The sequence below is a fragment of the Podarcis muralis genome, chromosome 11 (assembly GCF_964188315.1).
Source record: "Podarcis muralis chromosome 11, rPodMur119.hap1.1, whole genome shotgun sequence".
Lineage (NCBI taxonomy): Eukaryota > Metazoa > Chordata > Lepidosauria > Squamata > Lacertidae > Podarcis > Podarcis muralis.
The window spans coordinates 37056123-37080941 of record NC_135665.1 but is presented as its reverse complement, the minus strand read 5'-3'; the positions used below and the strand labels follow the sequence as shown (position 1 = coordinate 37080941).

Sequence of the window (24819 nt, the reverse complement as noted above, 5' to 3'; positions counted from 1 at the left end):
AAGCATGGTATATTTAGCACTGGGACAATTAAAAGGTATTAGTGCTTACTAACAATCAGTGAAAGATTCGCAGTCTTCAGCTTCACCAAGACGTTCTGTCATGCTCGATTCTTCAGTACTCTCTTCTGTTGAGAGGTCTGTTTCATTCATCTGTGATAATCTTACAGCCGCATGGAGGTTTTCCGCTGTAGAAAGAAAGTTAGTTTAGGCTTTCAGGCAATAATTTAGGGTACCCCCCCCCCCAATTAATGCTGGTGAATGCATGTTTCCCTTATATCAATTATGAACTATTTCTTCTTCTCCATGTGAAATAACTATGAGTGACTATTGGAATCATTTAAAGTTATTTTTACATTGCATTCCTTAACCTTTATTGGTGTATCGACTTTCTAATGAGCAGCTTATAAGCATGTCTTTTTAAAATCTGAAGTGAACGAACTGAGTAATGAATCAGAAAACTCACTGTAGAAATTTGATGATGTGACAGATTTAGCAAGAAGGCTGTTCTCCTGAACCTTTTACCTAAAACAGCTGGTGCTCTCCAGATGTTGTTCAACTACCATCAGTCCAAGCCAGCATGGTGAATGGTTACGGATGTCAGGAACTGTAGTTTGATAACATCTAGACGGCCACAGTTTAGCCAACCGTCTTTTACAGCCTGGGTCTAGAACACCAGAGGTGTATCAGGTCTTTCTCCCATACTTTCAAGAGGTGCATATTAAGAAAGGGTAACGAAGAGAGAGATCTTTTTTGGACTTTGATGCTGGCTCCCCAGGTTTGGATTCACATAACTGGTACTTTGAGCCACAGCTTAATAGGAGCTGTTGTACTATAGTGACCAGCCACACAGTAGTCACTGAATGCGGTGATTTTACAAGAGACATGTGGAAAAGTGTGACAAGCGACAAAGGAGAGGACATGCCCATAGGGAAGAGTGGGATGCCCGTGGATGAAACCTTACCTTCCTTGAGAGCAGCTGCCAGGAGTGAGGCCACTTGGGGTGTTTCTCCGGAGTCAGGTTTTATCAGCAGGTGTGGTTCTACATGGACATCTTCAAAGCCACTCATGTCTCCAAGCTTTGCATAGATATTCAGCTTATCCTCTAAGTAGCTACAGATCTGTTGGTCCTGGTTACTCAAAATTACTGCCAAGATACAAATCCATGCATTAGGCCAACAACCACCACCGTTATTGCTTACTACTCTGTATGCTGGAATCACTATTGGGAGGGGGGACCCCATCTGGCTTCTGTAACATGAAACTGATTTCTGACTGCTCCGTTTTTTGTCTACTTCAGCAAATTATCATTATAACGTTGCTTTTCAACAGCTGCATCACACTAGTATGCTAAGCCCAGAACACTAAAGAGGCATGGTTGTTGCCGGAGTGATTGTACATCTACGTCAGAATACCTTCCCACAGAGCCACAGCCATTTCTCAGTGGTGCAACCTCACCTAGTTGTCATGTGGTATCTTACCATGAAGAAATGGCTCCCATGTGGCGACAGGGGCTTGTGAAAGAGTTCTGTGAAGGTAGACTAAAGGGTCTTGGTTGTCAACTGCCCACAAGCCAGAGGTTCCCCACTGCTGGAATGCTGAAAGGTGCCCCACAACCATTGGCAGCTCCTATTACTCAGAAGTCAGGGTGAACGGAGGGGTGGCGGCAGACACAGGTGTGAATGTCGGAGGCATGCCTCGTGCTCAAGGTAGATGGGCGTTCTTTACACCAGGTATTTTATTTTTTTAAAGCCATTTTATTTCAAGAGAACTAGGGCAAATACCATACCTTGACATTTTTGAATTTTGGCTGCTCTGGCTTCAGCTATTCTTCGGTCCTCATCAGATTCGCTCATTTTTCCTTCTTCCTCTGGACAACTGGGTGAAATGTAAATGAAGAGAATACAGCCAACTCTCTCTCTCTTTCCCTCTCAAGCAATTAATGTATAAATAGAAGTGTGTGTGCGTGCAGACACACACGCAGCACAAGAAGCAAAACATATGCAGACAAACTCCCATTTTGCACTTAAGAGTATATGCAAAATCTCAATTTGTGTCATTCCACAATGGCTATTCCTGGTCTTGACATGTTTAGAAGAATAACCTCAGAGAAAATGTATTGGATCAGATTATTTTGTTGCTGTGAACCGCCTTGTGTATAGTAATATAGAAAGGCAGTATATAAATTAAAAGTGAAGTGAAGTGAAATGTGACAACTGATTCATTTTTTTTTAACGAAGCACAATATGAAGCAAATAAGCTTGCAGGACAATCCTATGAATGTTTACTTGGAAGCAAGTTCTACTGTATTCAATGGAATTTACTAGCTCTTAAGCATGCTCAGGATCGCAACTGTCAGAGACTGCCTCCCGGTCCCAGCTCACAGAGGACCAACGCTAGCCAGTAGAACTGTACAAAAGTCTTTATTGAAGTTTAGTTTCCATTTTCAAGCCCTAGCGTGCGTCTCTACGTCTAGACCCTAGACCAGCGAAGCCTCGTCTGAGTCTCCGCCCCCTGTACACCAGTTTAAGACTCTAGCCTTACTCCACCTTCTTCGTTTCTCCTTCCGCCTCTGGGTCCTACTACCCCCCGGGGTGCCTTCCTTCCTGGACGCCTCGGAGGCGGACCCCTCGGACTCTTCCCCCTCTCTTCGGCGGGCTTTGGGACCTGGCTCCCTCTCCGGGCTGCTCATTGCGCCACCCTCTTGCACATTTGAACTTGGCGCGCGCGCGCTGCCTCTGACCTTCCTTTTGACCGTTTCCTCGCTCTCTGATGCAGGCGTGGCTAACCCTGACTCATGTCCTTCCGCTGACGGAAAGCTGCCTGCTGCCGATGCTTGGGACTCCTCCCCCTTACTGCTCTCCGGTGGGGAAGCTGGTCCCGATTTCCAACTGCTGCTTTCTGAGTCCCCTCTGGCCCCTCCTTCCTGTGGTGTTCCCTCTGGCAACCCCCTAGCTCTGACCACGGGAGCCCCTTTCTGTGAATCCTCCGATTCGCTGGAGAGACTTAGAGACCTCGGGCGGCTATCATCGCTGACCTCTCCCTCGGATTCCTCTCCCTCGGTCTCTAATTCCTCCCTTTCCTGTCCCTCTGCTCCTGAACCCCTGACAGCAACCTTAACAGCTATGTACCGGTATTTTCTACCACTGGTAACTACAGCTTAATGAGCTCCCATGCTACCTGCATATGTCTCCTTAAGAAAATCACGTCAATAAAAGAGAATCTGCCAAACCAAAATCAGATCTGAGCCAGCATTTCTAGACATGATTTACACTCAAGTAAATAAATAAATAAATAAATAAACAAACAAATGTTTAAAAAAGCAATGCAGAAAGGGTCTGCCTGTACCTTTCCACTGCCTCTTGAACCTGCCTCATCCAATGACTGCGTTCCTCTTTGGAACTGGTATGAATTTCATACATCTCAGGCCCAGTAGACGAGGCACTAATCAGGAACATCCCTCTCTCCTCATTGGCTACTTCTCTGACAATAAGTTTCTGGAGGGCTATAACTGCAGGTTTCTGGTCCTACACAGAAGGAACCACAAAGTATTTATTATTACTATCGTCATCAACATCATTACTATTACTATTATTACTACTACTACTACTTCTACTACCACCACCAACCCTACAACAGCAGGTCCCAGGGCAGGTTACAAACATTTAAAATTAAGAATTTAAAGGAGATTAAAGTCACAAGAATAGGGCAGGCCCTGAAAACACACGTTTCAGGTGTCAAAGGCCACAGTAAAAGGGTGTGTTGTCAGTAGAATGTCAGAGCAATTTTTAATCATGGAAACTTTGGGAGAATAATTATGTTTGAAATGCACTGCAGGTCTTTGCAGATACCAGTATCTATCAGGACTAGCATAACTCGCTTTATTCGGGAAAGCAAATGGTCCATCATGTTACTGAATGTGCCTTGCATTTTCCTTTAATGTGGCTTGTGTTGCAGAATAAAATCATTGAATGCACTGGTAAAATGTCTCTTGCATACTAAAAACTCTGTTTTATTACTGAATGGATAATAATGACCATGTTCCAAGACTTCTGGGGTTAGATACTTAGGGTACCCTTTATTTAAATGCACTGGGCTTTAAAATACATAACTTTGGCTGGATCATGCCCAGTGTTTATTATGTTCACATATTATAAATAAAGTATTTAACCCTTGTGTAAAAAAAGTATTTATTCACAGCATACTTGGGATTTTGTTAAAACTACACAGCAGCATATAAATGTTTGAAAGAAATAAACCTTGATAAAAGGTTTTATGATTAGACCCGATACCAAGAAGAAACCCAGATATAACTAACAGGCAGGTACCAAAAGAAGAAGTCTGGATATAGGCATTGTTACACAATATAATACAAAAGTGCAATTAACATTTTTAGATAATCATACTTACAACAGCTGCAAAAATATATTTTTGATCTTTTTCTTGTAAAAACAACATCACGTCATTTAGAAGGAGGGCTAATATATCTTTCAAAAAAGAAAGGAAATAAGTATCACAAATTAATTTCTTACTTCATCATAACAAATAAAAAAAATGGAAGCAAACACAATTAAAATACATAAATCAAAATGTCTGAAATATCTAAATCACTAAGACTAAATTAAAATTCTAAAAATGCCTTTAAAACATTTCTTCTTTTATCTTGGGAAACAAATAGAATGCTTGCCTTACAATTGATTTTCCAGCACTAGGCTCAAGATAAAACAATATTTACCAAGGTCCTCACCATTCAAGGAAATTCTCCCCTGCCCTCCCCACCAAAGGCCTTGGCAGAAACTTTACTTTAAAAAAGTGAATTGCACATGAATGGTTTGGGACCAGATTGCTTAAAACAAGGCTGGGAAGAAGGTAAATCATTATCTACTAAAAGAGTGCTAGGAGATTTGTAGTAGATCACTTATAGTAGAAGGGTTTCTGACTCAATTGTCCAACAGCAGCAACAACTAAATAGCCTTCTCTCCCCATCCTGCAAATAGCTTGGGAGTACATTTGTGTGGAAATAATTTGTGAGCTTGGTTCAAGTATTGATCACATATTTCTAGGCTGCACATATAGTAGGCTCAGAAACATCCAGTTACTTAATACTTTTATGTACTTCTGCCTTGTCTTTGCCACTGTTAGATCTGGCTCAGACTGGTGGACCTCAGCCAAAATATCTCACTAGCCTGAAGTCTAGCCACCTTTACTAGAAGGACTGCCTGCCCTGAAATCAATCTCAGAGTGCCTTGATCTCTGGCCCACCACTAAGAACTATGAGATTAGTGGGCACCATGGACAGGGGCTTTTCAGTGATGGCCCCACAACTCTGGAATTCCCTTTACACGAATTCGAAAGGAAATGCCTGCTTACTGGTGGCTTTTAAGTGGATTTAAAATATATATATTTAATTTGCTCCGCCTTCCATTGATGGCTTTGTTGGACTTCATTTTTTATAATGTTTTATTGTTTGACATATTGTATTTATTAAGTGCTGTGAGCTGCCTTGTGAAGGCTTTACCCTAAAATACAGGATATAAATATGTGAAAAAATAAATACATTTAAACCCATAGTTTTGAGGAGGTTTAAAGCTCTTCAAAACTGTGATTTAAGAATCAAATTAGAAAGCAGGCCACTGATGTCAAATATGTTACAACCAGAATTACTTTTGTTCTCATTCCTTATTTTTGTGGAAAGGGATAAATGATCGAACAATCTTAACTTTGGGAGGAAATTTAATGTAAGAAAATGGTGTGAGTATCTGTTTAATACTCAGTGTTTCAAATCTGTAAAGGCAAACCAGAAGACTGTGTTCTCTTTTCCATCATGTATATGGATCAGTGCCTAAATATGAGACACCTTTTCCTGCAGAATACCTTTTTATGCCACTGTGTCAGAAACCCATGTCTCTTGTTTAGAAGCCAAAATAACAATACACAATTCTTCAAAAGCATGCAAGGAACTTAAAACTGCAAGGACCTTTGAAGCGTCCCGTAGCCGTTTTCCAATAGACTAAGCCTTCATGCAGCAGTGTCCTCTCTTTCTTGATCAGATCCTGCTTCCTGAAAACATGGCCATTTTTCAGCTTGGTATATGTTTTGTTTTCAATCTTACTGAGAATCTCCATCAATTTCTGTTTTTTCTCATATTCATTGACTTGCAAATCAACTGCTGCAATCATATCCTTGATTAGGCAAAGGGCTTTACATAAGTCTTGGTGTTCTTCCGTTCCTTCTATAGAAAAGCAAACAAATATATATACACAAATATAAGAATATATAAGCAAAGAAGGGAAACCATTTCTCCTTAAATAACTGGAGTGGATTTTCACAAGAGATGCCCAAGCGCATGTTTTTCAATTTATTTCTGTACATAGTTCATGGCCTATGAATTCCACCCTAAAAAATTCTAATTAAATACGTGGTTCTGAGGCTTTTCGTGTATGTGGTTTGAGACGAAAGCACATATAATGATAATAACTGTTCCAGAATTAATATCTGCATTCCTTTTCCATGCAACATATGCTTGCTTTGTATTACTGAAAATATGGCTTCTGCCCTTCTGGGTCCCAGTAATAATCAATGTGACGAAGATATAATGGCCAGGCCAGTTCTTGCCACTGCTTTTATTCAAGAAAAAAACACCTTGACGAAATGGGTTCCTATAAAAGCAAATGGAAGGGAGACATGAAATTCTGATCCACCTGTTGTTTACTTTAGGTGGATATTTTCCTGTTCACAATGTGAGAAACTAGGGGAAAATCTTTGGTGCCCCTAGTGTTATTCAACAGAGCAAACCTTGAGAATTTCTGATGGCATGTGAATTAAAATTATGACTTACCTTTGGAATACTGCAATATTCTCTCCACCAGAACTGGGTACTTTGTGATTCTTTGAGTAACAAGCAGAATACATTCTGGGATTCCTCTACGTCGAGCCAAAAGATTACTGTTCCGTAGCTTTAAAAACAGATAGAATTTTTAAATACAGCCCTTTTTTGATGTATTTGATACGCAGGTTATGTTTAGCCTATGTTTAACAGGGTCCTCTTTTTCTGATTAAATCCAATGAAAATTCATATTATTCTCTTCATCTAGCTACAACATTTGTATGATGCAGTCAATAAGATAACTAACTATATAACTGAATTGTTCTGAAGGATATGATAAGTTCCCCAAGTCAGTGAATCATTAGAGCAGCCATCCCTAACCCGTTGCTTCCCATCTGGCATTGCAATACAACACCCATCATCCTTGACCATAGGCCATGCTGGCCGAGGCTGATGGGCGTTGAGTCCAACAACATCCAGGGGGGAAGATGCTTTCTGGAATGCAACTATAACACTTATGTAAATAAGCATTCCTACCTGTGATACCTTTTTTTTTCTTTCTTTTTTACATTGTGAATCTCTCCTGCCAGATTAAGGTAATTTTTACTTATCTTAGTTTTAGGGTTTGCATCATCAACCTGGTCGATAGAAAACAAGGTCTTCAACGGATTAACTAGTGTGAATTATTACTTTAGTTTGAAAGGTTATTGTGGTGGTTTTGAAATAAAAATAATCCAAACAAAAGAAGACCAGCACTAGTGGCTGGAACACCTGGGATGCTGAAGAGGACAACTAACCATCGTTGGTGGTGCCCAACATATCTCTTTTGCTCCTTCTGAGCCTAGTGGGAAGACCTAGCCCTGAAGATCTCAGAACTATATTCAAGCTAGGCTTCTGTGGGTCATCAGAATACAGCAAAATCAGCACTAAGGGGGTGGGGTTAGCTTCCTTGCTTTATGTTGCTAATCTTGATTTGCATTTGTTATTAAATTTAGATTGTTTCATTGTAATATTAAATACGTTGACTTTGTTGTATTTGAATTTGTTGTTAAGTTTTGTAAGAAACTATGTGGATTTCTTTGGCATGGGGGGTTTCCCCCAAATCTGATACTGTATTTTGATAGTAAGTTGAAATTCATTGTAATCTTTACTAAACTGATTTTACACTCAATTTGTTAAAGTTTTACATTTGTTAAAGCCTCACTTACAGCTATGGGCCTGTTTTTAGAATGGAATTTAGCCCAACAACATAAATAACCTATGCCGATTAATTTTGTGCCTGCACAAGGTAATATATTCAGTTCTTTAAAAGAAACCTCTGTTAAAGAAAATTTAATTATATAATAATAAATTAATAATAATAATAATTTGCATAGCACTTTCAAGTGTTCAAAGTGCTTCACATACATGATCCAGTATCCCCATGATCATTATCTCTCATCGTACAGACTGAGGAGGGGGAGAGTGAGGATGAAAGAGAATGACTTGCTTAGGGTTGCTAGTGAATTCAAGGCACACAAAGTTCTAACCAGCGACTTCCAGATTTGCAGCTCAGACTGAAGCCTCTGTGCTACACCAGCTTTGTTCAGGCATGTTACTATTAAGGATTCATTCATTCCAGCATTTTTTCTACAGATGTAGCTGAGATTCCTGGATTGCAGGGGGGTTGGACTAGACGACCTTCGGGGTCCCTTTCATCTCTACAGTTTTATGATTCTAACTCACCTGCTATTGCCAACTTACTTTGATGAAGTTCTGAAACTTTTTATTTTGTTGCAGTTCTTTGAAAAGACTCACTGCTTCTTTCTGATGACTACAAAATTCCCCATATATCATCTTCATTTTGTTTGCATTCTCTTCTGAAAACTAATAAAAAGCAGCAATTAAAAATAGTACGCATGGAATATCAAATGCCTTACATTGAAAATGTTACTAAACCATACAAAGCCACACACATCAGTCAGGTTAATGGCTAACCTCTGAAGGCAGTGGGAGTCAAATAAAGTCTACACATGTCTGACTACAATTTATGTATTCAGTGGAGAGTTTTCACGTAAGTAATAAGACTAATATGTAGGGCCCCCCCACCCCACCTCAAATATTTAATTGTGGCCAAAGCTATCCAAAGGATTATTTTTAACAAAGACTAATTCACTATATGAGGAAATAAGTAAAGCCATTTATAGGCCAGAAGTGAAGACTGGTTATGTTCTGCATTATTAACATAAGCAATAAAATCCCATCCCACCCCCCAAAATCCTCATGAAAATTCGTCAGCTGTTTTGTACGCTGTTTTGAATAATATTTACATTTTTGCAACCAATTTCCCCTCATATTTGTGTGTGCGTGTTTTCAAGGGGTTAGTCTGCATGATACCGGACTCCCTTGTAATTCCTGGGGTTAAAATCTAATGAGGATTCCATTGCTGAATTAGCTAAGCAGGTTCTTTGTGATATAAAGGTCATAAACTATGACCTTTATATCACAAAGAACCTGCTCAGCTAATTCAGCAATGGAATCCATAGGTACCACCATAGGTACCACCTAAGTATGGTCTAACAAAGGAAGTTGCTCTGTGCCAGAGGGCAAAAGGGCGGGCCCCCTCCCTCACCTGGCTGGTAGTAAGAAAGACAGAAGTCACAGAGTTTCGTGAGCTGAGAGCTGGGCTAGAAGAAGGGAGAAGCCAGGGAAACAGAGCCATGCTTAACTTCTGTCTGAATCCAAGGCTGGGACCAAGGGAGACACAAGACCTTCTGAGATGTTAGTGCTGTGAGCCTCTCCATCTTGGGGGTCAGGTTGTATATATGTGTAAATAAATCATATATCAGAAATACACCACAGTCTCTGCTCTCCCCCATTTGAAGGAAAACAAACCCTGGAACCTCTGGGAGTGGCGTGCAACTGTATGTTATTTTCACTAATACATGCATTTATTGTGTACACTAGAATATGCATTTTGGTACACATTACCGGGCAGGAGAAAGGCATTGCAAAATTTGGAGAAGTGAGAATTTTGAAATATGGCTGTTTCGGTTGACATTTTGTTTTGCAAAGTGCAAATTACGGAGGTTCACTTCACGGACTGGATCAAAATTTTCCTCCCATTCCTGGTTAGATATTCAAGTTGTAAACCTTGCAGATTACTAATATTGCATTAAATTTCTCCTCCGTCCTTACTAAGTAGTAAGTCCCACTGAGCACAGTAAAGTTAGTAAGAGTAAAAATGAATAAAATTGTTCAGCTCAGAGCCTTACCTGCTGCACAAGGATGTCTCCAATTCTGCTAATTACAAAATTTCTATCACTGCCCTCCTCACATGATTCCTGTCGTCTTTCCTTCATACTGCAGAAGAACTGCTGGTGAAGTTCTAGCAGTTCATCTAAACAGGGGAATATTTTGTCCACAGTGCTATGATCCAGCTGCAATTCTTCTTTCATTCCTTTTCTGAATATTTTAGACATAATGAATAGGGTATGGATGTGATGTACTTCTGTCTGCATCAGCTCTGCAGTGAAGAAAAAGAAAGCGCACAATTAAATAAATCAAAACTGACTTCCAATAAACTAACAGTCCCATATTAAAAAAAAACGGGGGTTAAGGCCAGCATACAAGGACACAATACAGTCATACCTTGGTTTTCAAACAGCTTAGTTCTTGGACGTTTTGGCTACTGAACATGACTGTTCCAGTTTGCGAACTATTTTTGGAAGCCAAATGTCCGACGGGATTTCCACGACTTCCAACTGGTTGCAGGAGCTTCCTGCAGCCAATCAGAAGCCGTGCTTTTGGTTTCCAAACATTTTGGAAGTCGAACAGACTTCCGGACTTCCAGAATGGATTCCGTTTGACTTCCAAGGTACGACTATACAGTGGTACCTTGGGTTACAGATGCTTCAGGTTACAGAAGCTTCAGGTTTCAGACTCCGCTAACCCAGAAATAGTACCTCGGGTTTAGAACTTTGCTTCAGGATGAGAACAGAAATTTCCCAGCGGCAGCAGGAGGCCCCATTAGCTAAAGTGGTACCTCAGGTTAAGAACAGTTTCAGGTTAAGAACAGACCTCCAGAACGAATTAAGTTCTTAACCCGAGGTACCACTGTATATGGTAAGCAAAGTAAAAGGAATGTATTTGTCACAATGTATTCACTATTACAAGGCATGTAGCACATGCAAGCAGTACTCCAGAATCATCAAAATAAGTACAATTTTAGCAATTAATGATACATTTTCATTATCTCCGGTGCAAGAAAAAATGTCGGTACATTGTGATGAATACACTCGTCGTACTTTGTTTGCCACATATTGTGTACTTGTATGCTGGCCTGAACCCCAGTTTTTTTTCTATTTGTGTATGTTTTCATACAGCGGGTTCCTTATTTTTGTGCTCACTAGCAGTCCCAGCATAGTTTACCTCATCATCTGTATCTAGTTATACAGAACATTAGTCTGAATTTTAGAATACTGACCAAAAATCACATCTTGCCGTTTGATAATGTCCTTTTCCTGCTTATTGCAAAATGAAGGGTCGACAACAAGACTCCAGGATTCTGCCTCAAATTCTAATGCATCGGTGCTGAGGTCGCTCCACAGGGAGGCATCAACGTCGTCTGTAGCTATCAAAGTAAACAGTATTTAATATACCAGCCACATAAATACGAACAAGGTGGAACTCAGGCAGTGATTAGATAATAACATAAATCAGACGTAGGGTTGATTTTTTTGGTGCACACAAGCAACACTGATGGATCTCAGTTATGAGATTGCATGAGCACATGATGTGAATCGAGAAGTCGCAGATAGGGCTGAAAATGTGTGATTTTGCATCTCAGGCCTTCTTCCATATACAGTGGTACCTTGGTTTAAGAACAGCTTAGTTTATGAACAACTTGGATTAAGAACGCTGCAAACCCAGAATTAGGTGTTTTGGTTTTTGAACTTTGCCTTGGAAGCAGAACATGTTCCGCTTCCTGTTGAGTGTGTTTCATTTGTAAATTGAGTCCCCCCGCTGCTATGGGAAAGCATGCCTTGGTTTAAGAATGCATTGGTTTAAGAACGGACTTCTGGAATGGATTAAGTTCGTAAACCAAGGTACCACTGTAATGAGATCCTGTTCAGAGACCCTGCTGCGGGTGTGCCACACAAACACATGCACCAAGTGTTGGTAGAGGGCCCTCCTGGTAGAGGGCCCTCCGATGATAGAATTCATCCGTAGAGAGGCTCACATAAGGCCTTCCCTATGCTCATTTCAGCACGAAGACTTTTTAGTTTTTCCAGGTCTTCTTAGGAAATCTGTGATCTTATTGTTCTGAACCATAGTTTATACGCTTTTGCATTTCTCTCTGCTGGAAGAAACATTATGCTGGAAACTGCTTTTATGCGAATGAATTTTTATGGTGTTTTATCATTTTTAGGTTGTGAGCTGTCTAGGAAAGAATGTTAGCAGGTAGGCATACATAAATATGTTAAATTGTTTTTAGTGTTAAATCACTTTGAGGTGTTTCATAGGCAGTGGTGCATAAATAAATAAATCCATATAGGCAAGAAAACCACTAGAAAAGAGATAGATAGATATGTATTTTTAAAAGCATGATGCTGAGATGAAAAGGGAGCTGGTCCTTGCAAGCCAGCACTATAAAGCTTCTTGTGATCCTTGCTGCAGAATTAGGAATAATGAAAATGGAAATGGGAGCAGATGTTTACTTATTCATCATTGCAAGTGGTACTATTTTATACACACTTCTTGTTAATATATTACACGTATACACATGTCGATAGTATCACATTGAGTTCTCCATATACCTTCAATTATAAAAGAGTCAACTGACGAAGCGGTCCCTATTGATTGCAACAGCTCTTCAGAGTGAGACCGAGATCTCCAGCTGCTGGTATCGGCATCTGATTCCAAAGGTGACATGGATTTCCTAGGGTAAAGCAAAACCATACAGGTGTAGTGACTCATTTAGATGGCATCATGTTTATTGCAAGACATCAGAGAGTGCCATTTTACCTTTCAAAACTGGTACCTGGAACACTTTTGGATAAGGGGTTTGATGGCTGCAATACATCTTTTTTTACAGTAGATAATCCAATGGGTGTTGAGGTAGAAGGGTGCATTGAGGACATTGTTGGCTGTGGAACATCTCTGAACGATGGATCTGGAAGGTCAAAGTTTCAGGTATTTCAGATATTGGACAAGTTTAACAAAGTGCTCTGTATCTGGGAGGGACCACTATCCGAAACTTTGGAGAGCTGCTACCAGTCAATGTGGACAATACTGGGCTACCTTGACTAATGATCTGATTTATTATAATGCAGTCTTCTATCTCCCAATGGCAAACTATGGCTATGATACCAAGAGCTCTTATATCTCACTCAGCTGATTTAAATAATAATACAGTGGTACCTTGGTTGTCGAACGGCTTGGCTCCCAAACAAATCGGCTCCCAAACGCCACAAACCCGGAAGTAAGTTGCGAACATTTTTTGGAAGTCAAACTTCCGATGCGGCTACCACAGCTTCTGACGGAGTGCAGGAAGCTCCTGCAGCCAATCAGAAGCCACACCTTGGCACTCAAATGGTTCCGGGAGTCGAATGGACTCCCAGAACAGATTAAGTTTGACGACCAAGGTACCACTGTAATAATTTTGAGTTGCAATCCACTACAACATATCAAAAGTATCATGGAGGGCTACTGCACAAGGAACACGTTGAAGCATCCCTGGAAGTATCTAAATGAATCTTTGGATCCTTGCCTATGTAATTAATGATGATCTCAGTAAAAAATATTTTGCAGATTAAAACACATTTTTGAAAATATTGTTGTAGGATTTAGAATTTTGAAAGGGTGAACTTTTGAAAGGGTGAATTACTTCTCATCCCCATGATACTAAGTGAATTATGTTCTTAGACCCCATATAACCTCCATTATTCATCCTTCGTAGGCTGATACAGTTTTTAAAATAGAATTTCACACAGTTTTAATTCACTCAGGCTGATATTTCTAGCAATTTCAACAAAGCTCAAAATTTTTGAATGGTTCATCCTGACGGTAGTGCATGCTCAAAAAGACCAATATCTGTTTTCCTCAGATAATGTCTGCATTTAAAATTTTATCCTAGTTCGTAAGTAAACAATGGTTTGATGAAACCAAGAAGTGATTCATTAAGGGTGCTGTACAAGGGGAGAAGGAGGAAAGAGCCCACAAGCCCAAGGCCTATACCCAAATCTCTAAACCATGGTTGAGCATATTGGTTGAATGCAGCCATTGAGTGCATCTTCACAAGTATTCAGGATAAAGTCATATGCAAGGACAAATTGTGTAGAAGCTCAGTTGTATCGTTTTAAGCTTATTTTGCTAGTATTCAACAATTTTAACTGACAGGTGAACTGACAAATGAAAAAAATGGATTTACATCTCTTAGCTTTCTTACTAGAGTGCTTACTTGTCTGGACAGCTTGCATCCTGTTCTTAATATGGCACCTCTCTTGGGATTTCTGCTAAAGAAGAATGCTTTCTTAATAGTATGAAAATTTGAAGACATTATTTAACACTCCTAGGCTTTAGGGCTGCCCCTCACCACAAGATATGTCACTTCGCATTCTGTGCTTTCCCTATAGTAAGTATGTCAATCGCTGGCATAGACTCAAACCTCAACATACGTACCCATGAAATCTTTCTTGTTAAATTTCAGAGTGTTGCAGTTGGATGCCCATTAAAGTGAATAGAGCCCCTTCTCCCCACAACTCACAATGTCAACCCCACTATACACCCATGGTATTCTGGCAGAATGTCTTAATACCATGACATGTTGCTGTAGCAATTTCAGATAATTAAAATAAATCCTTAATATATGCATTTGTTCTCAATGCAATTATGCTTGTATCTGTGAGGCAAGTGTTCAGAGGTAAGCGGGAAGGGGAAGCTTAGGTTTGGGGTGGGTGGGGAACTGAAAAAATTAATGCTGGTGGTCAGTAATATTGAGTGGAAATCTTGCTATTGCATCCTTGGTGGACAACAGGAGGCGCTATTCCCCTTGGTACTACAGTACTTGATGACATTGGATTCAGCCGCTGGATTTCAAAGATGAAGGGAAGCTGTACATACTCTGAGGGCTTATCTTTCATAAATAGCCACTCTTGTTATTTGTTACCAGAGATGAAAAATAGAGCAGATGAAGCTACAATTCAAATGCTCCACTTGGACCTCAGTTCCCAATCAGTGGGCTTCAGCTGCACCCTTCTTCTTCCTCAGTTTTCCATTTATTGTGACCAGAAAAGTCACACATAGCAAGGTTCTAAAATGATCATAAGAATCAGCCCTATCTCAACCACTTTAATCCACACCTCTTCCCAAGATCTAACAACAACAAAGATACCGTATTTTTCGCTCCATAGGACGCTCCTGACGAAAAGACGCACCAAGTTTTTAGAGCAGGAAAACAAGAAAAAAAAATCGGACTCAAATGTTGTACTAAGCTATTTAAAACAGCAAAGTGTGTGGCTCCTGTCCACTTTGCTGCTTTAAAGCGAGTCACGGTATATAATGAAGTGAATGGGAAAAGGACAGACATTCCATTATAATGCAGCTGTTTTCATTATCACTGGGAAGTCAGTATTGGCAGCAGTCACAAAAACTAAAATTTGAGCATTTTACTGTTATTAATCAAGAATATTAATAGTCAGGGAGAGAAACCAGGGCTGTGCAAATGAGAAGTGCTTGGAGTATGGAGGAACAGCAAAGAGATAAAATGATTGCGCTCCAGTTCCTAAATCTCTGAAGTTTTCTCAAAACAGGCATGGTTGTTTTGAAAGGAAGATTCAAAATGGAGTGACTGAGCAAAGAACAGAGGAGGAAAAGAGGGCAGATAAATAGCTTCCATTCAATAACAAGAGAACACAATGTTTTTGGTTTGGTATAGGTGGACTGTACTTGTAAGAATTTGTATAATGAATTATAGATTTGGAGTGGAATATCAGTGTCTCTTTTCAGCAATAAAGATTAGCTGCTAGGAACATGGTCCACACACAAACACACAGGATGTCTGGTTATAGTTGTGCAGTTTAAACTGTTCCTGAGCCAGATGCCTGCTCAGTTGTAGCTGAGCTCACTATTACTGGTTTGTGGAGATGCTTTGCATGTATTTATGACTATTTCTGCAAAACTGCCACTTGAAGAAATCCCCAAACTTAATATTTTTAAACTTCAAATGGAGCTCAGAATCCTGTTAGGCAATCCTCTGCAGTTGAATAAGGAGGCACTGAGAGACAGCAATTTGCTGCTCCCCACCAAGCATCCCAGGGGTGCAGGGCAAAGAGCACCCCAGGAGCACACAGCCTTCCCTCTGCTTGCAAACCTTGTCGGGACTTCAGGGGAAAGCAGAAGCTGCAGGTAGAGCCGCGTGGCTCCTCCCCCCACCCCCAAAGAGCAGCCCAGGAGCACACAGCCTTCCCTCTGCATGCAAACCTTGTCGGGGCTTCAAGGGAAAGCAAAGGCTGCAGGCAGAGCAGTGTAGCTCCTCCCCCTCACCCCCAAAGAGCAGCCCAGGAGCACACAGCCTTCCCTCTGCATGCAAACCTTGTTGGGACTTCAGGAGAAAGCAGAAGCTGCCAGCAGAGCCGCGTGGCTCCTCCCCCCCACCCCCAAAGAGCAGCCCAGGAGCACACAGCCTTCCCTTCTGCTTGCAAACCTTGTCGGAGCTTCAGGGGAAAGCAAAGGCTGCAGGCAGAGCAGTGTAGCTCCTCCCCCCCACCCCCAAAGAGCAGCCCAGGAGCACACAGCCTTCCCTTCTGCTTGCAAACCTTGTCGGGGCTTCAGGGGAAAGCAAAGGCTGCAGGCAGAGCAGTGTGACTCCCCACTCCACCCCCAAAAAGCACCCCAGGAGTGCGGGGCAAAGGCGCACAGCCTTCCCTCTGCTTGCAAACCTTGTCAGGACTTCAGGGGAAAGCAGAGGCAGCCGGCAGAGCCGCGTGGCTCCTCCCCCCACCCCCAAAGAGCAGCCCGGAGCGCACAGCCTTCCCGCTGCTTGCAAACGTTGCCGGGGCTTCAGGGGAAAGCGGAGGCTGCCGGCAGAGCACCGTGGCTCCTCCCCCCACTCCTAAAGAGCAGCCCAGGAGCGCAGGGCAACAGCGATTTGGCTCCAGGGACCACACATTCGCTCCATAAGACGCACAGACTTTTTCCCTTACATTTTAGGAGGGAAAAAGTGCGTCCTATGGAGCGAAAAATACGGTAGTATGAAATATAGGAAGCACAAATCAGTGTGAGGAAAGGCAGGGAAAGGTGAGGGGAGTTGAAACAGACCTAGCGAAATTACACAGCCTTCAGTGTCTAAACAAGCTCAACAAGTTTCTGCCAAATAAGTAGAAACAAGAGGCTATAGGAAAATGCTAAATTTAAGTTGTCCCATTATTTTTAGACATTTTCTACTTCCCCAAGAATGCCTTGGTTTTTCTACTGATGAATATGGCATATTCAAATAAATTATTCCTTCGTTAGTTGTTTATCTATTTTGAAGTAACATATGAAACATCATTTTGAGACACGACTCTCTAAGCTTCATCACCCTACGGATTACATGAAGCAAAATGACACAAGCATACAGAAAAACACAGTAAGGAGGGAATTTAAATAAGGCAATCAAACAACAAGCAGTGATATCTCCAAACCCTTTCAAAACTTACTTTTGGACACCCAGGAGCACTTTCTCTACAATTTTTATGCACAAGTGCATTGCAATCTACAAGAAAGAAAGAAAAATCTCTTAAAATGTAAAGTTTATGACTTATCATCCCAACATTAAAAGGTTTATTTCTAGATAATCTAATCCAGGACACAATCTGTTCCCCTGCTGTGATGATTGGTAAAGGTAAAGGAGCCCCTGACCATTAGGTCCAGTCGTGGCCGGCTCTGGGGTTGCGGCGCTCATCTCGCTTTGCTTGGCCAAGGGAGCCAGCGTACAGCTTCCGGGTCATGTGGCCAGCATGACTAAGCCGCTTCTGGCGAACCAGAGCAGCGCACGGAAACACAGTTTACCTTCCCGCTGGAGCGGTACCTATTTATCTACTTGTACTTTGACGTGCTTTCGAACTGCTAGGTTGGCAGGAGCTGGGACCGAGTGATGATTGGTAGCTTTCTACAAAAGGGGCCAGCAAAAAGACAGCTGCTTGAGCAGAAGGTGCAACACATATTCCATCTTAAACTGAAATAGTATTTTGCAGACAAGGCTAAAGCAGCACCGATTGCGTATAGTAAGTGGGTGCACCGCCAAGAGACTCTCTTTTCCACTTCTCCCCAGTAACACTTAGTTTAAGCAGATACATGTTGGAATGTCACCACACACAGTGCTTCCCTGCCTCCCGCAAACATTAGCCAATGAAGTGGAACACAAGTGAGGAAGCACCAAGTATGTTGAGGTCACATCCCTCATTTTCTTTAACTAAAGACATGGGGAGGAAAGAACCCCCACATTACTTGAAAAAATGTGTTTCTTCATCTTCAGACCATCATGTGTGTTTTATCCTGTGGGTCCCAACTAGATGGGATGGCAGCAGACTTTCTCTTTAAATTCATGTCTGTACTGATCACATTTGGAAACAGTGGTCCATTTCTGAGCACAATACGCGAGCATTATTACAGTGGTACCTGTGGTTACATACTTAATTCATTCCAGAGGTCCGTTCTTAACCTGAAACTGTTCTTAACCTGAAGCACTACTTTAGCTAATGGGGCCTCCTGCTGCTGCCGCGCCGCTGGAGCACGATTTCTGTTCTCATCCTGAAGCAAAGTTCTTAACCCGAGGTAATATTTCTGGGTTAGCGGAGTCTGTAACCTGAAGCGTATGTAACCTGAGGTACCACTGTATTAACTTGACCTACCACTCTAGGTGACTCACAAACTAATATAAAATGTACAAAAGATTAAAAAAACAATAACAGTCATCAGTAAATTAACAAAAAACAATAATATAAAAAAATACATTAATATCAGCAGGAAAGCGTCACCAGTATATGGACCAGGCTATCCAGCACACCAGATTCTATAAAGTTCCATCAAATGCTGGCAGAAGAGGTAGGTCTCAACCAAAAGGATATTAATGCCACCACCAGGCAGGCCCTGCTAGGGAGAACATTCCAAGCTCCCTTGCAAGGTGGTGAGCTACTATTTGTTAGAGATTTTTAAACAGAGGCTGGGTGGCACCTCTCGTGAATACAATTGGACTAGATAACTTTTGAGGTCCCTCCCTATTGTATGATTATGTGGGGTTGTGTCTGATGGTGTGGCTCAGCTGGCAGCAAGGCTTCCTTCCATCCATGGAACAGGGAGGAAGCACTCTTCAGCAACTCCTCCTCCCCTGCAACCACCTTAAAACACCTCGGACATATTTTGCGGCAGGGGCTAAACCTCTGGAACAGATTGGGAAGGCTGCAGGGGGAGAATCTCCGAAAATTGTTTCCCTTCTCGTTCTGTTGATGGAAGCCTCACCATCAGCCTAGCAACACGATTTGGTACAACCCAATGATTCTAGGAATGTTGATGCAATCTATACAAGTGCTACTGTGAGGTATAAAAACCCAATGATATGACTAAGGCTATTTTCAATCAGAGTTATAGAATATGGGGGAATCTGTGTGTGTGTCAAATGTCTTCAGCATAAAACGTAGGTACTTACATAAACACTGCAATGCCTCTTTCCCCAAAAGGGCTTTCTCACATGAGAAGCATGGCAGCACCCCACCAAAAGTCCCAGAAACAAATTGGTGCCTGTTAAGCTTCTCCTTCTCTTTGGCGTCCTTATTTTTGGCCTTGATAAGCCGAATGGAAAACAAAAGAATTAAAAGAAGTTCATTAGCTTTTGAAATGTTCCAGTATTATTAAACCCAGCCGCAGTTTTATCTTTCCTATGTCACTTACTGCCTTGTTCTTTAGAAGTGGGGAAATTAGCTGCATCTTATAAAATCTCCCCACTCTTCTATCTTTTATATACATTCATTTTGTTAATTTTGCACAAGAAAGCATCAACAATAACAACAATTCAACAAATACAGATCTCTTGTCATCATTCAGTCAGACGATATGCATAAAGGGAGTACATTCCGAACACAACGTTCCAAATGCATGCTTCCATTTAACAGACATTCCTTGCACCCCTCCTGGTTTATGGGATCTTTTCAGGTCTCACTCCTTCTAAACCTTGACTGAACACCCATTATAGTTACAGTGATGCTTGCTGAAGGCTGCTTCATTTGCTTCCAGAAATGCCAACTCATTAGACAGATTTGCCTGTGTAGAACTGTGATGTCATCCTATTTACTATGTAATACCTGATTGGCTAGGATTCCCCATGGGATTATCCCCAGAAATAGGAAGATTCAGAGAAAACACAATAATTATAAGAACAATGGGACCAAAGCAGTTTAAGCTGGCAATAAACAAGCTGAAGGCAGGGGATAAGGATTTCCATCACTGGGAGATGGCAGAAAATACTTTTCCCCAAAGTGCTACTTACACACACACACACACACACACACACACACACACACACACAAGTCAAAAGGGGAGGGATGTTTTGTGCAGTTGTACAAATAGTCCTATTATTGTTGCTACTTGTTTCAAACCCTGTCCTTTTCTCTCTTTATCTTCACTTAAGGCACAAATGAGACATGTAGCCGAATACGAGGGTAGAGTTTTGAGTTAGTGAAGAAGATTGTATGGCTTCAGATTGCAGGTGGGGAACACTGTTTTTAATGTTACTAACATAATAAAAACCACACAAGGCAACCCTCTGCATCAAATGCAGAAATGTCTCATTTCCCAGGGAAAATACGTGTTTACAGGGTTACATCTGCAAACATTTAGAAGCCGTTCTCATTTCAAAATCTATTCAGCATTCATAAGATTTTATTTATTTATTTTTTAAACTGTCATCTAGCACACATCATATTGAATTACCTTGGATTTATTTCGTGTACTGGCCATTCTATTCATCAGAAAGCTAAAAGTACGGCTGACTTTATATTTTTCAGATTCTGATTTTGTAGGTATTATATACTTTTCCCACTCTTCTTCCGGAATCCTAAAAATACACCAGGAAATATTTCATTATGCTATGCATGATTTCTTGAAATCAGGTATCTAATTAATACACTGTGACTGTGTTACTGGATACAATAAGAGAATAAATATATTTCCTAAATCTGAATACAGAACCATAATTTTACATAAATGAGGTGTGGTACTTTACATAGCTATCACCAACAAATACTGATCAGATTGGCACTGGGGTGGTTTTATGATGTAATAAATCTAGTTGTAAAGTAAAACAGTTGCAGTTGGTTGATGGCTATTGCTAATAACCAGATAACTATTTATTCTTAAATATGCCCTTAAAAAGTCCATACCTTTTCTCTCTTGACTGTTCAGGCAAGCTGAATGCACGTTGTTCTACAAAACAATAATAAGTTTAAAGCAGCTATGTCACAATATTCACTCAATACTGCAGGCTAACATGCCTGAATATTTAAAAGCAAACGTTGGGGGGGGGGGGAGAACTATCAAATATCCATTCTCTTTCTCTCTCTCTGGAAGTCAATATCAACAGCAATTTATGCACTCATTTGGTATATAAACTTTGTGAAATAAATAAATGTGGCTTATTTTGGCTGACAGAATTTGCTTGAAGGCATGTTCCTAAGGGAGGAGAAAGTAAAACCAGCACATGGTGGGAATGGGGACGAGGTCCACCTGCATCTATTTTGCCTCAGCTATTGCAGATTCAAGGTTTTTTTCACATTGCTTGTAGGCAACCTTCTTGGGGGGGGGGGGGGCTGCATGCCAGTCTTTGGGCAGAGCCAGATTCGCTGTTCAGTGTGTTCAGCAAATAGACTTGTTTCAACACACACTCACACATCCCTCTGTCTCCTCCACACAGGCAAGCAAGAAGCAGAGTTCAAGGCTACTTTCTAGCCAAGCAAGAAGACTCAAGGAGGGTGCAAAGCAGGCCCAGTGACAGGCATGGGCTTAGGGGGAGGGGAGGGGCTAGAGAGGGGCTGGAGCCTAGGGAGAGAGAGACTCAGGGTCCAGATACAGAGGGATGAAGGGTCACTCAGAAGGAGCCTTTCTCCCTGACTGTATTAAGCAGCAGTGCTTTTCTAATCACCCCACGTTTTAAGCAAGTGGACCTAAACCTGCATTCCTAAAGATCTAAAGGAAGTTTAGACTTGGGCTGAATAAAGGACACCAACTTCATCCTTCTGCAGGGAATAGGGGAGGAGGAACATGACAAGTGAAAACAGGGCTAATGCTTACCGTCATTCGCATCGGCTACTGTGAAGTCCCGTGCACATTGTGATTTCCCTAATAAGACTTTGGGTGACGTATAGGAATATGAACGAGACCGAATTCCGGACAGTAAGGATTCCTAAAATACACCCAATGTTTCAGAGAACTGATCTTCAACAACAACAACAACAACAACAATAGCATAAGTCCAGATTTCCTCATCCTTTTCTAGCTGCTAGGTAGGTGCTGATGTTTTTCAAATTAACATTTGCTAAGCTAGATGAATGCTCAATCCACTTATTTCATTTATGGCCACTGTAAGTAAAGGTACTTATGTGAAATTCCTTTCCTCTAGACTCTTGTCTATTGCTGAAAAGATGGCATGGCAAATTTTGGGAAATACGATCTCACATCAATTAAAGGTTGCAGCCAACCCTATATTTAATAATGAGTTTAAAGAAAAGTGGTACCCCGTCTAAATGTAATTGATTTGGCTAACTGGAAATAGAAAAGATGACTTACTAACTTTGTAGGAAAACAAGCAAATACCTTTGACTGCAGATTGCTGGACAAAGGAAGGGATTCAGCCCTACTCATGTTAAAATCCAGTTCTGTGGTTGTCTCTGAAGAACCTAACCCATCCCTATTGGCCAAGGCTGCAGAAGAGTTGAAGGACATTGAAGGGTAGCAGTTATGGGATCGGTTAGAAATTCTTTCATCTCCATTGTCTACATCCAAGTCATCAAGACTAGAACTAAGCATACAGAGACAGAGAGAGATAGAGAGAGAGGGAGGGAGATTGCAAATTACAAATGCAACATAAGCCAGCTATTCAACATTAAGCAGAGGGTGTTACAGAGACTGTCTATGATCAGCATCACAGCCACCTTCCAAAGACTTCTGCATGGCTCAAATATCTAAGAAATTAGAGGCATGTGCTAAGCCAGGAGTGGGGATATGGATCTGAAGTTGAAGTGCATCAGATTTTTATCTCCCCCACCCGCTGTAGGCCATATTCGACAGGAGGGGCACCTATCTGTCAGGTGATCCAATTTATCTCATGGGGTTTGAAATCAAACCATGAAGGGGCAACCCTTTATTAAAGTACCATGAAGGGTTCTCTGGAAGCAATGATGATTAGCTGGTAGTCAATGATTGCAGAGAGCCATGTGTGGCGCTGTGCAGTCCTGACAATCAGCTGATTTCCATCCAGAAAACCAAGGTACAGAAAAATACAAGAATGAAGGGCAACATTTCACAAATCCAAGAGAAGACTATGGATTGGATTGGATTGGATTGGATTGGATTGGATTGGATTGGAAAGGGGGGCTTGCAGATAGCCTTAGGTTGGAATCATAACCCCATTTGCATTCAGTGGAATTTATTTCTGAGTCAACATAGTTAGCAATGCAGCCTATGGCTATCCTTTTATTTCCTCAGGGGACAATTTGTTGGCATTCATTTTTCTCTCTGTTTTTTGAGCAAGACATGTGGATAGGGGGGGGGGGTTCTTTTGAAACAACACTGCTAAAATTGAATCCACACCTCCTTTTTTTAATGATGGAATAGCGTTGATTCCGTTGATTGCTAAATGCATGTGTCTTCTTGAGAGACAAGTATGGACCTGCTGCATCCAAATTAGACTGAATGATGGGGGAGGAGTTTCTGCTGTCCCCACTATTTGCTGATGCTTCTGGATCTTCATTCGAGTCTGCGCGGTCTCTGTACATTTCAGGAGCAGACTGGTCTACCTTCATGTACTTGACACCCATGTCTTCCATCTAAAGCAAGAAATCCAAACAAGTTAGGTGATATTCAAAAGATGCAAAACAAAATGAAATGAAGTTGAATCCAGTCTGTAAAGACTAGTATGAGGTCCTCACATTCCAAATACAAAACTGGCTAGAGGAACACAACCTAGGATGTGTTCTAGGATTGCTTCCAGATTACCTGTTTATTGAACATTTATCCTGATTTGTTTGTGGGGAGGTTACATGGACTTGTATCAAGCAACCATTATTCCACCCTTTGCAGTGCATTTTCTTGTCATTTTACTTATTGCTAGAAGTCCGATATTTGGGGGGGGGGGGAGCAGATCTGTTGCTCAATGGCACCAAATCAACTTTAATTGTGCATCCTGAATTTGTCAGTATGTGACTGAATCCTATACAAAAATAGTGATAGACTGGAAGCAACCCAAACAGAGGCCATTTGAAGAATAATCTCCCTGTAGGTTTCTTATTTTGTTATACGTATGTTTAATAAGCATGAGAAAATCTATTCATTTCCCCCAAAATACAGTAATTGGATGATCAGACATTAAATATCATCTGCTATTAAATATCATCTGTATATGCTATTAAATATCATCTGTAATCAACAGAAGCAGAAAGAAATGGAATATAAACACCAGTAATGCAGAGAAAAGGAAAACGAACGTTTTGCTAATAATCATCTTCATTGTTACCATTGGGGTTTTTTAGAACCACAACTAAGATCAGACTGTTAATTTCACACACCCCTAGAAAACTGAAATACAATAAGAAGGAAGGAAGGAAGGAAGGAAGGAAGGAAAAGAAAGAAAGAAAGAAAGAAAGAAAGAAAGAAAGAAAGAAAGAAAGAAAGAAAGAAAGAAAGAAAGAAAGATAGAAAGAAAGAAAGAAAGAAAGAAAGAAAGAAAGAAAGAAAGAAAGAAAGAAAGAAAGAAAACATGGAGAACG

General features: G+C 41.0%; 1 protein-coding gene across 10 annotated transcripts in view; it reads right to left on the bottom strand.

The window, feature by feature from the left end:
* ARHGEF28 (Rho guanine nucleotide exchange factor 28) overlaps positions 1-24819 on the bottom strand; it is a 135218-nt gene that overhangs the window by 31172 nt on the left and 79227 nt on the right. For 4 of the 10 annotated variants that reach the window (XM_028748496.2, XM_028748505.2, XM_077936285.1 and 1 more), the window contains 20 exons: positions 23645-23880; positions 22649-22853; positions 22127-22238; positions 21220-21262; positions 20771-20894; positions 19491-19623; positions 17503-17558; positions 14253-14319; positions 12830-12977; positions 12622-12743; positions 11289-11435; positions 10078-10328; positions 8567-8689; positions 6836-6953; positions 5975-6229; positions 4408-4484; positions 3346-3524; positions 1787-1875; positions 962-1144; positions 54-185 (listed from right to left, as the gene is read on the bottom strand). In XM_028748496.2, coding sequence (XP_028604329.2) covers positions 54-185; positions 962-1144; positions 1787-1875; positions 3346-3524; positions 4408-4484; positions 5975-6229; positions 6836-6953; positions 8567-8689; positions 10078-10328; positions 11289-11435; positions 12622-12743; positions 12830-12977; positions 14253-14319; positions 17503-17558; positions 19491-19623; positions 20771-20894; positions 21220-21262; positions 22127-22238; positions 22649-22853; positions 23645-23880 — 2800 coding nt within the window. The remainder of the gene's footprint in view (positions 1-53; positions 186-961; positions 1145-1786; positions 1876-3345; positions 3525-4407; positions 4485-5974; positions 6230-6835; positions 6954-8566; positions 8690-10077; positions 10329-11288; positions 11436-12621; positions 12744-12829; positions 12978-14252; positions 14320-17502; positions 17559-19490; positions 19624-20770; positions 20895-21219; positions 21263-22126; positions 22239-22648; positions 22854-23644; positions 23881-24819) is intronic. The other 6 variants (XM_028748502.2, XM_028748507.2, XM_028748499.2 and 3 more) reach the window with 5 other exon arrangements.